We start from the raw sequence: 16,765 nt of genomic DNA, 5'->3' as shown, positions 1-16,765 counted from the left end.
CTGGACCAAGTGCGTTGAAATGAAAGGGTTGAAAAATAATGTACATGTAAGTTTCCTATTTGTATTGCAATAAAATTTATAACTACATTGTGGATAATTGACTTACCCTCATATAAATAATTGACAACTGATCAATAAATCATCAAAATCTTTCATAGTTTTTACTCACATATTGAAAAATGAGTTTTAATAACATTCAGGTTGATTAATTAAACACAGAAATTTGAGCATTTATTGGGTACGGGCCTCACACACACACACACACATGCCATGTCACTTATGTACATATAAAAATATTTTAAAAAATATTCATAACATATAGTTCTAAAAATTTGAAGCTAAACTAAATGTGACTTGAATTTACAAATCATTTTCCGGGTCAAAATCTGATTGGAAACTTAAAAAAAAAGTAGATAGATAGTTTAAAATACACAGAAAAGATTTCACTGTACATTAATGTGACCTAAATGTTAAAATTATTTGTTACAATGAAACTTACATTTCAACAAGTACAAAACTTTAATGAATAAAGAATAATAAAAATATTAATTCTGATTATTCCAAATTCTATAATATATGTATAATATATGTAATTTTATATGTAAGTACGTGCTGTCATTAGCACAATGACTGCTAGACATGGTCAAGGTGCACTAAGGAGATGCCAAAGCTAAGTGTAAAGGGATCTTGTGAATTCCTTTTCTTTCAAATCCATGCATTATTGAACAATAGATGCAAATAACAGAATTAATCTCAACCAATGTTTAATAATGAGGATTAATTACTATACCATGTTTTGGTTAACAATCATTAGATGATTATAAACCAATCTTTCATATGATGAAAGATAGGTGTTATATTGAGTAAAGATTGAACAAAACAAAATAATAAAGAATTTAAAATCAACAGCAAAACAGCTATGCAAAAAAGTGCAAAGGAAAAAATAAACAATATAATTTAGTTAAGTACTTTACATGATAATATTTCTAGAAATACGAGTGAGGGTCTTTGTTAGGGATGTCTGAGCCTATTCTAAGGTGGATGTTCAGTATTTAGGGGAAAAGCAGTTTTTTTTATAAAGTACATTCATATTTAAGTAGGTCAAGCAAAATCAATGATCACAAATCCACTGCTAACATCCTAAGTTAAGATCTTTAAAGAAATTGGGTTACATGGCATCCACAACTGGAATTTGCTTTGAAACTCCTTTAGGTAGTTTGTTTTTTCATTCCTTGATTTCTCAGAGGATAAGTTAGCTCTATACATCCTCTCACTTTTCCTTTAGCTTTGCTTCCTTAGATGTTCTGTTGATTTTGACAGCACAGCCACTGGATCCTTGCCAAGGATGTGGGGGACCTGAAGGATGACTGAATATTTAATATTTAAGAGGTTTTGGTGGCTCCTAATGACCTGTTTGGAGACTTTTTCTATCAGGTAAATTCAGTGCCTGTCCGAACAAAAAGTAAGAGATAAAGTGCTTACATGGTAAAGCAGACCTGACAAAGAAAAAAGATTTTATTTTAAATTTCTTTTTTTTTTTAGTTCTCAATTCAGTCACCTTGAAATTTGATACATTTAGGCCAATGGCTTTCCGACATTTTAATAACATCAGTATAATGCAATTCATCCAATGTTGCAAAATAAACGATTATCTCAGCTTTTACCTCATCATTTGAAGTGAATCTTTGTCTAGCAAGTCATTTCTTTTGGTTTGGGAAGACGAAATAATCATTAGGAACGAGCTGCATGTAGAACTTCAAAGCATAGGTCATAGAGTTTTTTACATGTACGTGCAGGCAAATTATGGTAGTAAAAGAGCACTATCTTTTTTGCCAGCTATAGATCTTTAGCCTGAATAAGGCCATTCAGTTGATCCAGTAATACTTTCTGGTAATAATCCTACACTTTACCAGGTAATCTATGAGTACCACAACACTTCAAAAAACCATAGCCATGACTTTTTCTACAGATAGAACCATTTTTTCTTTCTTTAGCGCACTTTCCAGTGTTGCATTAATCTCTATTGGTGAATTCATGTTTCATCTACTGTTATAAAAATCAAAAAAAATCAATGAAATGGCATTTAAGTAAGCCTAAATACTCTTGAGGAATGCATTTCTCTTGAGTCCAATGCATTTTTGGTCCACTGTTAACAAATGTGCTCCCATAAGTGGAAAATATTTTCATACTGAAAACATAATGTAAAATGTAATGGACGTGCTTTATCATGATGTTTGTAATTTCAGCAAGCTTGGGTACCTTCAGTCTTGGATCATTTAACATGGCAATGTAGATTTTTGAGACAATTTCATCGGTCATAATGGTTTTTGGGTATTCCGGAACGTTCATCATTTTGAATGGATGTTGACCACGTTTAAATTCAGCAGTTCACTTTTTTACAATCAAAAACAAAGATAAGGAATCCTTTAAAGTGGAATCTAACTGTTTTTGTACATCCATTGGGGTTCAACCTTTTAAAACACACTTTACAAAAGCTTGAACTTCAATTTTATACATTTTTCAGAAAATGTCAAAATTTGTTTGTTTTACTTAATCGTCATAAAGAACCAATTAAATGCATTCTGAAACTTTGTAGCATGTCATCTAAAGGATCATATTTGATATCATAGTTATTTAGTCATATACAGCCATCTCTGTACCAGACCAAGAACTTTCCAAACAACCTAAGTAGTATAAAATTATAATAAATATACATACAAAATATAAAATGACAATAGAAGAATAAAATAAGTAAAGAAAAATATGTAAAAATTAGACTCTACTTAAAAGACATACTTTGCTTAAATAATTAAAATGCATTACTAACCTACAGCAGATTCAGCATCGATATCTGTATAAAAGTACAGACAAGCATCTTTAAGAACACAAAAACGTTTTCTCCAAGTTTTGCCTTTGTGATGCGTGAGAGTGCATAATGTTCCTGCACAATCAGGTTGTTGTATTTTAGTTGGTGAAACCTTTAAATTAGCCTCATCTAACCAGTCCTCTGTCTATGTTAACAAAATAATAAACAAAATATTAATATTTTCTTCATAACATAATATATGAGAAAAACTTTCAATTACGAGGCATCAGTAAGTTACACCATTATAAAAGAATATTCAGGAGATACTGGGAACATTTTTTATCTTTCAACATAATCTCCTTCAACATGGATATACTTATTCTATGGCTTTATCAATACCGTCAAACCTACAGCAAAAATGTTCTTGGGCAGCTGTCTAGGCCGAAATAATAACACTGCACCAAAGAGATTGGCAAAATATTGGAAATCCCTCATAGGATTCAGACTATAGTATAGTATAGTATTCATAATGTGGATTTTTGTCAATCTTAATAGCTTCTTTGATACATAGAAAGAATATTTTAAATGATTTTTTAAATAAATTTGAAAAGAGGAAATAATACAACATTCCAAGTTTCAATACACCTAGATGCATATTTTATTTTTTTTATCTTTTCTTAATCTTTCCTAATGTGTACTTTGCAATCTGTTCAACTATTAAACAATAAGTAACCCCCTCCCCCATGACCTAATTAGATGAGGATGATATGTAAATGAGGTGCAGTCTCAGAATCAATATGTATAGACTCAGGTTGACCATTCCCGAGATATGTGGTTAATTGAAACCAAAGTACATCAGTATCCACTGTCTAGTATGCACACTTTGAAGAAAAAATCCTCAGTTTTTTGTTTTTTTTTCATTTTTCTTTTTACATATAATTTCCTCTCATGAAAAAATAAGGAAATCTAACAGAGAAATGGATGAAAAAATAGTAGCAGTTATTAAAAAAAAACTAGAGATTATAGTAATGGTAAACAATCAAAATAATTTGAACTTTTTTTTAACCTCTAGGACCACCATTAGGTATTGCTTCAGAGATGAGATGAATGACTTGTAGAATGCGTGAAAATACCATGCCTGATCGATATTTGAACCCGGGACCTCTGGAGGAAAGAAGTAATTTATGCTTAAAAATTATTTTTACTACTGTAATTTTCACTAACTGTGTAATCATGCTTAATGTTGACTACATGCAAATTCTATAATTTAAAAGTAAATTTTATTTTAAGACACATACTCTTGGTTTTGCTGCCTGTATAAGAAGTGAAACCCACTGTTCTGCTTCTTCAGCACTATTAGCTGCTAAGTGTAAACCTGATGATCCTTTTTTAACTAATCTAAAGCTGAAAACCTGGCCTGAATCTGGTGTATGACTAACAATATAGTCTGCAAGATGAAGAGCACCAAGTGGTTGAGTCTCCTACAAAAACAGAAAAATTGAACTTATTAACTTAACTTGTGTACTTTCAAAATATTTATGCATGCAAAAATATCAGTTTACATCGTAGTAATTTAAATTAAACTGTAGTAAAAGTAACACCACACACTTAATGATGAATGGGAATAAAAACATGAAATATACTAATAGACTTGTACCTATTTACAGCTTACATAGAAATTTGTCATATGATGAAATACACTGAGTTTTTGCAATTATGCTTGGTTAGTTTGGCTAAAACAATTAACACATTAGCTTAGTATATCACAAATAGAATATAACAAATATATCAGTTGTTGTTTCCAATGTTACCACACACTTAAGGCATGAAAATGAATTGCACGTTGCTGGATGATTTATCAGTGTTAATATTAACAGCTATTAAATTATGGTCAAAGAAGTATTTTGTTCTATTTACTTACTTAATTTTTATTTGATTAAAAAATAAACAATCATTATCAGATACAAAAATCTACTGTAATATTCCCATTATGTAATTATATAAAAGAAAGCATTTAGAAAACCACAGGAAAATAAACGTAGACTACATTTTCTATAAATTTTGTTAATTTCATGGAAAAGTATTCCCACAGCAAGGTTTTAAACCCCAATAATGTAATTTCTTTGTTTTAAAGTTTCTAATAATTTCACAACTTCAACATAAATAAGATATTTATGCTGAATAAAAGATATTGATTTTTATTTTTCTATAAAAATAATGAATCTTAATTACATTCTCAGTCTTGTAGTAATAAAGGCAGTGGTCATGTTTCAGTACAAAGAACCTTGGTATCCAGGTGGCTCGGAGTTTGCAACTACCAGACAACTTGAGCAATGTTCCTGATATAACTGGCTTCATTAGTTTTGGCTCTGGTTCAAATACATTACATGTGCGTGCTACTTCTAGCTCCAAGGTATCTGAACCTGAAGAAAATTGACAGTTAGTACAAACTCAAAATCAACATTTCAATCACAAAGTAAAAAAGTATTTATATAAAAACAAATAAATTAATTTTTCAGCATGATTGATATAATAATAAAATAAGGTTAACAATTTCTTAATACAACTTAGTACCCAAAGCGCTACTAATTTTATATTTTTTTGTTTAAATTTGTTGATTTTCTTACATGATTTTTATATTCTATTTTTTATTATATTATATTTTTTAAATCAGAATTATAAAAATATATTTAATATGTAAAATCAAATTTAATCTTTTTTTTTAGATTAAATAAATATGTCTTTGACGAGTAGGTTAGCTACATTAGACTATGGATAACATTAACTACCAAAGAATGTTGACAGGCAAAAACATTATATTTAAAAAAATTTTTGAAGTAATACAGGTTATATTACTACTAGGGATAAACTTACAAACAGCCAACATATATGGGCTCTCAACACGAAACCAAACTTGTTAAAAAAATCTGTTGGGTAACTTGTAAGTTATTCTGTCATATCACCTTCAAAGCATTCGTTTGTACTATAAATTTACCATTCCAGAGTTTCCTCTGCCATTGGAATGGCCCCTAAAGTTCTCTTTCTTATATAACTCATAGGTTCCAAGTAAATCTTCTTAGTTCTTCTATTGTCTGTAAACAAGTGATCATACAAAATTTTAATTAGAAAAAATTTGCACTATCCCATTTCAGAGAAGAGGGAGTGAGATGTTTGCCAAAAAACTGTTGATAAGGAAAACTGTGTGGGTGCACTAGCAGCGTGGAAATGCCCAGTTCTACTGCTTTTTCTCATGGTATTTCTCTCTCTAACACTGTATTACAGGCAAATAAAATTCTTTCTTGACTCTTTGGTTTAATTTTGTGTAATGAATTCCTGATAAAAGATACATATCAACCAAAAATAAAATCAATATAACTTGGTGTTAGAACAATTTTGCTATGCTGTTTTTTTATTGTAGCATTGATGATGCTCTGGTTTCCACATCACCCAACTCATGACCTGCTATGATTTAAAAAAAATTTCATCATCTGTCAATCAAAATGCTACTGACTCAAAAAACAATTTTTCTTTTGTCCCTTTGTTAGAAGCTGTGGAATAATTTTTTCTGAAACGCAATTCCTACTTTATTTTTTCCTCAAAATCAATTTCCAAACATATTAATTTAAGACAAGTGCTGAATTAATCTTCTACTTTTCATCTGTAGTAGACAAAGTTTTGTTTTTTTCATATTTTATTCTGTTTCTAAGTTCTTTGAAAAGATATCAACATATAATTTTATGTATTTAAAATGTTTTTAAGTTATATTTTAATAAATAAAATAATTAAAAAATGTAATATATTTGAATTAAATATTACAGATTATTTGTTACAAACCTTTTTATTTAACTTTATTTTTTGTAAAATGATAAATAAAATTAATAATTATAACAATCAGATGATTTTAGACAACGTACAGTTAAATTTTTGTTTTAGTTTGCAAACTGCTGAACTCTACTGAATGTAAAAAAAAAAGTTTAATTATTTTTAACAGTCTAAGTTAATTTTATTTATATAAAGTCTTTTCATTGCTGCTTGTGTAATCCCAGCTGATGAGTTTCCCATGAGTAAGGAGATCAGTACAACTCAAATTAGAATATAGCTTTGACGAACTGAGCCAACAATAGCAATAAAAATGTAAAAATATACTTTTCAAAACTAATTCATAACGTGGCTAAACTTACACATATAAAAATGAATGTTTGTTAGTTTGTCCCGTATGTGTTCCTACACCATTCATCCGAAAGCAATGAAACTTTCGAGAGTTGTTGTGCACATACCTGTGAAGGTTTCTCAGTTAGTTTGGACCTGCATGTGGTGCTGGGGTTGAGATATTTCATAAAATTGTATTTATGGTTCGATTTGGCTCATATTCAGAATATGTATTAGTTACTTGAAAATAAATATTTCTGCAAAAAAAAAGAAGCGAAAAAGGTAAAGAGGGGAAGGGTGAAGATGGGAAGAGGGAAAAGGGAATGGTTAAATTTTGTGATGTTCTGTATGTTTCATCAAGTTTTCATTTAAGTTCATTAAATATACTAAATGTATATATATACTCAAATCTAGCAGTAGTGAAGCATTGCCAGGTCAGCTAGTAATAAATAAATAAATTATTACAATACTAGAGTAAATAAAATGAAGAATCTGCTTTACTAAACACATTATTAACTAAATGGTTAATAGTCTTTTTCACACCAGTTATGACTTTGCCACCATGTATTAAATGGCTTTAAGAAATGAAAAACATACATCACTTTTAAAATGCTCTATTTTGTATGAATTTACATTCTTGTTTTATTAAATTATAGGATATTTAAAAACTGAGAACAACACTCAAGTTCAAATTTAAGAAAGAATGTCTTTCTTAAGAATGTCTCAGCCTCATCATCAAAAAAAGATCCTTTAACATACCATGTATGTTAAAGGATCTTTTTAATCATTGGTAATCATTTGTATTTGGTGAATTACTGAGTGTATATTTAAAAGACGGCACTAGAAAATATGCATAATCAATTGTAATTCCATAGTTAGAACTAAATTTATATCACAGTAATTCATACCTTATCAAAGATAATATCAAATTCCATTCTGCAAACGGGTAAAATTGGAAAAGCATATGCATCCTTAAATTAATAATTTTCATAAAGTAGTAACAAATTCTGAATATATTTTACCAGTAATTCTGTGGTTATTTACCAGCATGAGCAAGTTTGACGACCTCAGAGTGGCTAGCATCAAGGACATTGACCCTATTCACACTTATGACAATATCCCCGACTTCCAAACCAGAAGACTCGGCTGGTGTAGCTGGTTCAATAGCTGAAACGACAACAGGTCTTGAGCCATGGATTCGAAAACCAAATTCACCTGATACTCTTCGAACAAAAACTCTCTTGTCACTTTCTGAAATAAAATACATTTTCTTTGTTCACATTATATATATATATATATATATATATATAATTTTTTTTTCTTAGTACTAAATATAAAAAGTGTTGAATGAAAATGTGAATAAAGTAAAAAGCAATTAATAAAGGTAGACAATAATAATATTTATAGTAGATTAGAAGTAGTTTCCATAAATAGAAGGAAATTTTTAAAATAGCAACAAACACTGGCGACATTTAAACGTTTAGTGGGCTAGCAGCCAACATAACAGTAAGCAGAGGCCTTGACTTTTATCAAAAATATTATAATGAAAGTTAATGCTAAATATTAAAATAGTGCACTGGTTTGCTTATTTTACCATTAATTTTATGCACTGAATCTATTTTTTAACACAAAAATCTTTTTAAAGATTTTTACAGAATTTTTATTTTATCATAATTTTATACAATAGTGCATATTTCAAGCAATACTACCAAGTTCTGTGATAAAATACCAGACTTATTTGTAGACATACAGTTTTCAGTGACAATATTTTTATATTTGAAATGCTGTTTTGAAGGCAAACTTAATTACCAATAAAAAGATATTGGAGGCAATGAATAGGTCAATGACTTATGTTAGATCACATCTTAATCACATTTATACTCTACTTTGGCTCAACTTTTACTAGAATAATAGGTTGCATTTACCTGTTAGTTTTATATATATATATAAAACTAAATACAACTTACACATCTACAGTTCAACTGGCTTATTTTTTTATTGAAAATTTGTTTGTTATTATTCTTTTAATGAGTTAATTAATACAAAAGGTTGTTTTTAAAGTATTGCTATTAATTAATACAAATAAAATGGTAGAAGATTTAGATTTAAGCAGGGAGTAGTATCTACTCCCTCACCATCTATACAATAAACATGAAAGAAATAGCATCCTGAAAGTAAAAGGAAGTGAAATAAGAATGAAATGCCAGTGGCCAAAGACTTATTTAATAAACAGGATTCTATATATTATTACTTAAATTTAAATAACATTAAGTGCAATTTCTTTATGTTGGATACTATCAGAGATTAGTGTTCCACATTTTGGAACTTCAAAAAAAGCTATAAAGTTTGGTTTTTTCTCTAGAATTTACAAAAATCTTTTTAGAAGTAAAATAGGCAAGGCTTTTTAGACCAAATAGCAACTGAATGTGTTTTATTACAAGATTTGCTTCTCACCTGAACTGACCAACCTATACTGATGGTCCTAATAGATATTATGAAACAATGATAAACTGTAGTTGTAATTTTTATTTTTATCAACCATTTATTATTTTCAGACATTAATAATGTTTATTCATATATCTTTATTTAAGGGAATATTCAGATTCTGGATAAATGACCTACCTGGCTATTATTAAAGAATTAACATGCTATTTAGTATGTTACAAAAGGTTACTCTACAGAATTTAAAAGATTAAAAAAAGTACTTATCTTAATTTAACCTCTTTTAAAATGTTTTGTTTTGTTCTACCATTTGCCTTAAGTGTTATACTTAATGCATTATACTTTTGATATTTATTTCTCTTGCACCATAAAACAAGCAAAAATAATATATATATATTTTATAACCTCAGGTTAACTATATGAATATCCTTTTATGTAAAATTTGAAAAAATAAAAACCTATTAATTCTATCATCCTTTAGTATCAAACAACTACAACATGCCATCTTTATTGCAAAACAATGTACAATACCCCCAGATTTTCCAGTTAGTAGAGATGTTAAGGCTGACTGTCTGCACCAGATGACTAGCATCAATTTGAACAATTCTTCCAACTGAGAACGCAATGGAACATCTGAATTGCCTTTGGCTGCAGCATCGACTCCATTCTGCTTTTCTGCTTAACATGTTCAACATGCACAACACTGATACTGACATGCAACAAGCTGGCAACAAATAAAAGAACGACTAAAGAAAAAAAAGAAGGGTAGTAATAATGTCATATAATTGTGGAACGGAGGTAACAGAGGTAATGTGTTATAAATTCTCCAAGAATAATTTTTAAAAAATGTACTAAATACCTGAAAATGAACAGAGAATAAGAAAAACTTTGTGTCTGGAAACTGCAAGACTGAAAGTGTGAAGTGAAAATGCAAATCTGGAAAGTGCAAAGACTCTTCTTCATTGTTGATCAATAAATTAGTTTTACAGGCTAATAAAAAAATAAAAAATAGAAATAAAATTAAATAAAAATCATAGAATTTTTTATACTCACATTCTTTTTTAAAAAAGTATGATATATTGTTATATATTGTATAATCTATTGTTTAAAAAATTTTTTTTTTATTAATAATGTAAAAAAACTTTCATTAATGTGAAAGATCAAAGTATTCAGTACGCTATTAAATATTCAGGTTAATCAAAGAAATATAAGGGTAAAGGTTAATCCATAGTCAAAGATATCTTTGACCGTTTACATTTATGGATGGAAGGTCTACAGTACAACGCCTACCTGTAAGATTTAAGCTTCAACTTTATCAGTTACGTGATTTTGTTTCCTTACTACAATTTGTTGTAAACACAGTCTGGCCTAGTACACATAATTTGTGAAAGGTTACATTTTTAATATTTCAATGTCATTCCAAAAACAAGGAATAATCTATACATCTTAACTTAATAAAACTGGATAACATTTGTAGAAGGTTTTATAATATAACCCAATACTATCATTTACTTTAGATTAATTTTATCATATGTTTATGATTCACAATTTTTTAAAGCAATGTAATTATGTGAACATTTATTTTCAATACCAAATCTTGATAATGTCATAAGACAATGTGACATGATTGTAGAAAGGGTTTGACAATTTATTTGCTTAAAACTTACAAAATTTATGAGTTAAACAAAAAAAAAAAAAAATGTTCTATAATCTTTTTTCCCAGTTATTTAAATGAGTGCTACCTTTGGTTCATACAACTAATGTTATTATTACAATTATCCTATATTTAACTATTGCTGTTTAAAACTTCAATACAGTCTTAGTTTAAGTAAAGGTACGATCACTATCAGGGTACAAGTTCTGTACTTGTGCTGACACATTATATTTAGTTAATAAATTGATTAACAGATGAAATTCCATTAGAAAAATATGTATTAATATAAATATATTAACAATATTTTTGAAAGTAGTATTATTTAATATACACTGATTAAGGATATAAGCAAAAATATGTAGTTCAGTTTAAAATCTATTATCTTGTTTTACAAATCTGTAAATAAATTATACATGCTTTATTAATTTGGAATAAGTTTTCAGGGATTTCTTTTAGAATTAAATCAATGCTAGATCTATTCTTTACTGTAACTGTACACTACAGTTTAAATAATTGACTGAAAGGGTTTTAAATTAAATAAAATGAGTCTAAGTAGATCATACTTATTCTTTGTGAAATATCGCTATCTCAGTTCAGAAAAGTAGTTGAAATCCATTACTGCAGCATGCATGCAAGAGCGAAATTACATTTTAATGAGTAAAAGAAATGTTTTCTGTAATTTTCAACTCAATATCTGTTCTTGTGATAAAATTAACATGATGGACAAGTTATAACCTGATTTTAGAAGTGGAATAATGCTTATTATATCCTATAAATTTAATTTTTTTTCTAATTTAAGTAATCTGTCAGTTAATAAAAAACATTAAAATAAAATAATAATAATTACACTGTAGAGTAAAAGAATTTTTAACTTCTTTTATAAAATTTGTAATTGTTTTATAAAACATTATGGTAATAAAATCAATGAAATACATACCACTTAGTTTTATATTCTTATCAACTAAATTAACCATGATTTAAAGATGTTTGATCAACACTGAAAGTTAACTTATTCAATCTCAGGAAGAGTGAGCTAAAAAATAGTCTTTATTGATTTCTCCCATTAACTGTAGGTTTCCTCAAAACATTTAACTAACTATCTGTAGTTCAAAGGAATGTTGTTTTCCATTTCTGCCAGACAGTGTACATGTCATCCCCACTACTTCTATACATTTAAAGTTTATCTTTATCCTTTACAGCTCCCTCCCACCTTCTCAAAATTTCCATTCCCTACTTCTTATATCTTACTTCTATGTGAAGTATATGGTTATAGCAATCTATATTTGCCACCCCCACCCTAATAAGTCTAAACACACAGGAGGTACCAATGATGTTATAATGATTATTTTTAGATGCTGTATATCTATGACTATGTATAACTGAATTCACAAGTTACATCTGATTCATATCCATATTGATGATATTATTTCTGTAAACAACAAAAATATATGACCCAAATTTAAATATTGCAATAATCAGATGAACCTATAATAGGTATGATACAAATATGTAACCCACCCTTTTCTTTTTTTTCTAATTAACTCCAAAACTTTAATTCAGTTTTTTTATATAATTAGATGAATGGAGTACTGTAACCTATTTAGAGACAAATAAAACTTACACATCTGTTAGTTCAATATCAAGCAGGCAATTAATTAAAAAAAAGAAACATTGTATGGTCTTATTTCATTATTATTATTGTCTAATGAAAAAATTTTAAAGTAACTAATCTGCTTAAAGTTAAGAGTAGTTAACAGAAATGTTAGTAGTAACAAAAAATCTTACACTTTCTGTAAAACAACAGTGAAATAAATAACAAAATTAAGTATGATTTTAATTGGTAATTGAACTATTAACAAATTTGTTTTGTTATTAGCTAAGATTTTGGTTTAAAAGTGATTTTTTTACAGATGTATTTTACTATGTTATAAAAAGACATTTGTTTGTTGATTTAATTTGAAAAAATAAAAAGATAATGAAATCAACTCAATAATAAAACATAATTAAAACTCTGCCACTAAAACAATATAAAAAGGTACAAAAAGATAGAACCTTGATTTAAAAATCATAGCAAGTCATTTAAATAATTTGTTACTACTGCATTCAATAGTTGTAAACAAATTATACATTTTTGTAAAAAAAATATTACATCCTCATCTTTAAGGAGTTTAACTAAATGAATAAAATTCAATGTGCATTGTAAATATATTATGTGCAAGCTTGAAATGAACACAAAACTATTTCTGCTAGTAGATTATGCCAATTAACTTTTATTGTAGAATGATTTGTTGTAATTTCATATAGCATGAGTGTTTTGCTAAATTTCTATGGTTGATAAAGAACAATTGTTTAACTAAAGTATAATAAATTTATATTACCATTTATGAATTTATCTTAGACTTTCTTAAAACAACAGTTTGAAGAAACAAAATTCAGAAAGCAATGGACAGTTGATAGAAAAGACCCCTACTTACAGTGTAATTGGACTATAAACTACTTAATACTGATGTATTATATTATCTACTATTTGTAGGTTGTTATTCAATAAGAAATGATTTTAAGCATAATATATAGAAAAAAATCAAGTATATAATGAATAAATTATAAACGAACATATGATGTTTCCATTGTTATTGCTTTCTTATGTTTGTTCTACAGGTGTGGAAAATCCATTGTGAAACTTTATGTCCTACACAAAGATATTTATAAAAGCCAAATTTGTGGCTTAAGTGTTTAATGGATAAATCTAAGAGATGGATTCATACTCCATCTGAAAATTAAATTAAATTAATTTAGAGACTATATAATTAATTCAATGTTTTATGCAACAACAAAATTATGGCTTCTAAAAAAATTAAATAAGACTATTTCATGCCAAGACTATATATTGCTGAATTGATCACACCCGCATATTCTCTTGCAGCCAAGCACTGAATTGGGAAACCTTTTAGGAAATTTTAGCATTTATTTGATAGGGGAAAAGATTGGCATGTATCCAATTCAAGTCATTTATCAAAAATTTTTTTCACTGATGCTCTTTTGTAAATTTTTTATCAACAGTAAATTAAGAATTTATGAATAACTTTTACAATATGAAAATATTTAAATGTTGAAAAATACATGAAAATTTATTTTTTAACTGTCAATAACACTTGTAATACACAGATTATAAAGAACAAACTTGTCCTACTCAACAACAAGTGGTCTACTATGACATGTTTTGGAAAACATGTGTAACCTGAAATAGTTTTCCTCCCTACTGTCAAAACACAAAACACAAAACTGAAGACAAAGTTTCACTTTTAAATTCAACACTATTTAATGTTTATATATATATATATATATATATATATATATATATATATATATATACATAATATTTATATAAAATATTATATGTTAAGAATATACACATAATAATTTCAACCATTTTTTGACAGTTTTCTCTGTTAAGTGTAAACTGTTTTACATTGTAAACTGAGAATGTTTCTGTTTTAACAGGAATTAAGACAGTCAATAAAATTTATTTTTTAATTTCTTAAGGAGTTTTCATGATGAAAGAGTGATATGTTAAACACTTTATTTTATTAAAAATAATACATCTTAATAATAAATAAATAAGAGGATCAATAATTAAAGTGAGAAAATTAATAAGACATTTTGTAAACACTACTTTCTTAATATATTTATTATGAGTATAATGTTCGTTTAATAATTTAAGAAACAAATGGCAACAGCAGAAAAACTATTTAATAGAATAAAGTGAAACTGTATTCAAGTTAGCTACCCCTGACATTGAAAATATTAGCAGATCGAAAAAGAATTTCACTATATAATTTGTTTGGTTTATTTCAACATGTTGGCTCTGCTTAAATCATGCAATGTGGAAGAACACAGTGATTATTCTCTGAAGATGTAAAACTGGCCGAAATTCACTTGGGAATTTTAAAACAGTATGGCAAATTTTTATCTTTGGATCAAACACTATTAATCGGTCAGAACAAGTGTCAGATTTTTATCATTGTTGCAGGCTGGTGTAAGTTTCGACAGACACTTTCTAAGACACTCTCATTAATAATAATCTTATTCGCCAGGACATATTTCTGTAAAAAAATTGTGAAATTGTTGAAACTAATAGTGCAAGCATTGATGCTGTCTATTTCATTATCCATACATAACAAGCTGAATTATCTTATAATGTTTTGAGATGGGTTTTGAGGTGGTCATCTAAAACCACGGATATCTGAATTCACATTTGTAAGGAATTTAAGCGACGGTTGAAACCTAGATTCATAATTTTTAACCAGAATCCAAGTGTCAAAAGTATGGAATGGAAAGATCCGAGTTTGCCAGCAGGAAAAAATTTAAAACCTATGCATCAGCTGGTTAAGTGGTTAAGTGATGCTAATGGTATTTTCGTGCTATAAAGACCCAATTTATTTGCAATTAATTGGAAGAACAATGTACAATCAACAGTGAGTACTACTGTATAGTTAGAAAATAAAGTGAAACTGACAGTAAGGAGGAAACATCCTGATTCTTTCAGGAGGCATAATTCTACTACATGATTATGCTGCTCCCAGACCTCTCAAAAAGACATGGGAAGCTATTCAAAAGTCAAGTTGGGATGTGTTACATCCATCTCACAGTCCTGGATTTCACACCTCAGATTTTTTCAGTCTTCTCTAAGAGTTTTTGTAGCACCAAGTTTAGCGACAATAAGCAGCAGTAAAGAATGCCATACAAGAATGGCTCAGATGCCACGATAAACAATTCATTACTACCGGAATGAGAAAGCTCACAGAAAGATGGGACAAGTATGTAAATATAGTCTGGAATTACGTTGAAAAGTAGCATTAGTTTCATTGATATTGAACAAATAACAATTTTTCGAATCATTTGTCTGTTTAATTATTTAACGACTTTCATAGTAATTTCTTCCAAGTTTACACTCTTTATTAAAAATATTTTTGGAATTATTGATAAGAGATTTTCATGAAGAATGCGATTTTATTTATAAATGCTTATTCAGTGTACATCTTAAAAACAGAAAAACCAACTCATTTTTCAAACATTTTTTAAAGTTTTTTCCAGAGTTTTACCTCTCTCCTACTAGAAGTGGTTTTTTGTATTGTTTAACTTTTACAAAATTTTTTAACAATAATTAAAAGTAATTGAAAAAAAAATTAGGAATGATTTGATCTGCTGCAATGTTTCAAATAATATTCAATTTTTATTCTGTCTATGGTATTGAGTTATGAAATGTGCACCAGCATGCAGTGTACGAATGAAGTCTGCTAAAACAGTTGATAAATACAACACACTCAGTAGTGCAATAATAATATCATTTTTTTATTAAACTGAAAAATTCCTTTATTGTCTTCAAAATGCACTTTAAAACCACTAATGCTTAGAAATGTTAGTTTCAGTTTAAATTGCTGTTTAATTTCTTAATCTTAGTGAATGTGATCATATCTTCTCTTACAATTTTTCAGTTAAAATTTCAAAAGCTGTAATTCAATATACATGCCTGTAGCATTTGCATGAGAAAATCTTGAGACCCAGTAGTACAGTAATGATTTATTCATTCTAGATCTAGGCACAGTTAAGTTTCTTGTAATTTATTTTCATGTAGTAGAACGTACACTCGCTAGGATGCAAGTACTAGGTTTTAATATTACATGACATTATTACTATATTTCTTTTATTTGTTA

The 16,765-nt window shown here is 28.1% G+C and overlaps 1 protein-coding gene across 3 annotated transcripts in view; it reads right to left on the bottom strand.

Annotated features, from left to right (window-relative positions):
* Nucleotides 1-16,765, bottom strand: part of LOC142334481 (uncharacterized) — a 266,080-nt gene that overhangs the window by 10,370 nt on the left and 238,945 nt on the right. Inside the window, exons 1-6 of one of the 3 annotated variants that reach the window (XM_075382547.1) lie at nt 11,989-12,243; nt 9,929-10,075; nt 8,000-8,206; nt 5,039-5,229; nt 4,105-4,287; nt 2,828-3,011 (exon numbers count right to left, since the gene is read on the bottom strand). In XM_075382547.1, the coding sequence (XP_075238662.1) occupies nt 2,828-3,011; nt 4,105-4,287; nt 5,039-5,229; nt 8,000-8,206; nt 9,929-10,075; nt 11,989-12,025 (949 nt within the window). In that variant the 5' untranslated portion in view covers nt 12,026-12,243. Of the gene's footprint in view, nt 1-2,827; nt 3,012-4,104; nt 4,288-5,038; nt 5,230-7,999; nt 8,207-9,928; nt 10,076-11,988; nt 12,244-16,765 lie in introns of those variants that run through there. The other 2 variants (XM_075382548.1, XM_075382546.1) reach the window with 2 other exon arrangements.

This window comes from Lycorma delicatula, chromosome 1, assembly GCF_047948215.1.
Source record: "Lycorma delicatula isolate Av1 chromosome 1, ASM4794821v1, whole genome shotgun sequence".
Lineage (NCBI taxonomy): Eukaryota > Metazoa > Arthropoda > Insecta > Hemiptera > Fulgoridae > Lycorma > Lycorma delicatula.
Note: the sequence above shows the minus strand (reverse complement) of the source record. Positions and strands in the feature narration are given on the sequence as shown.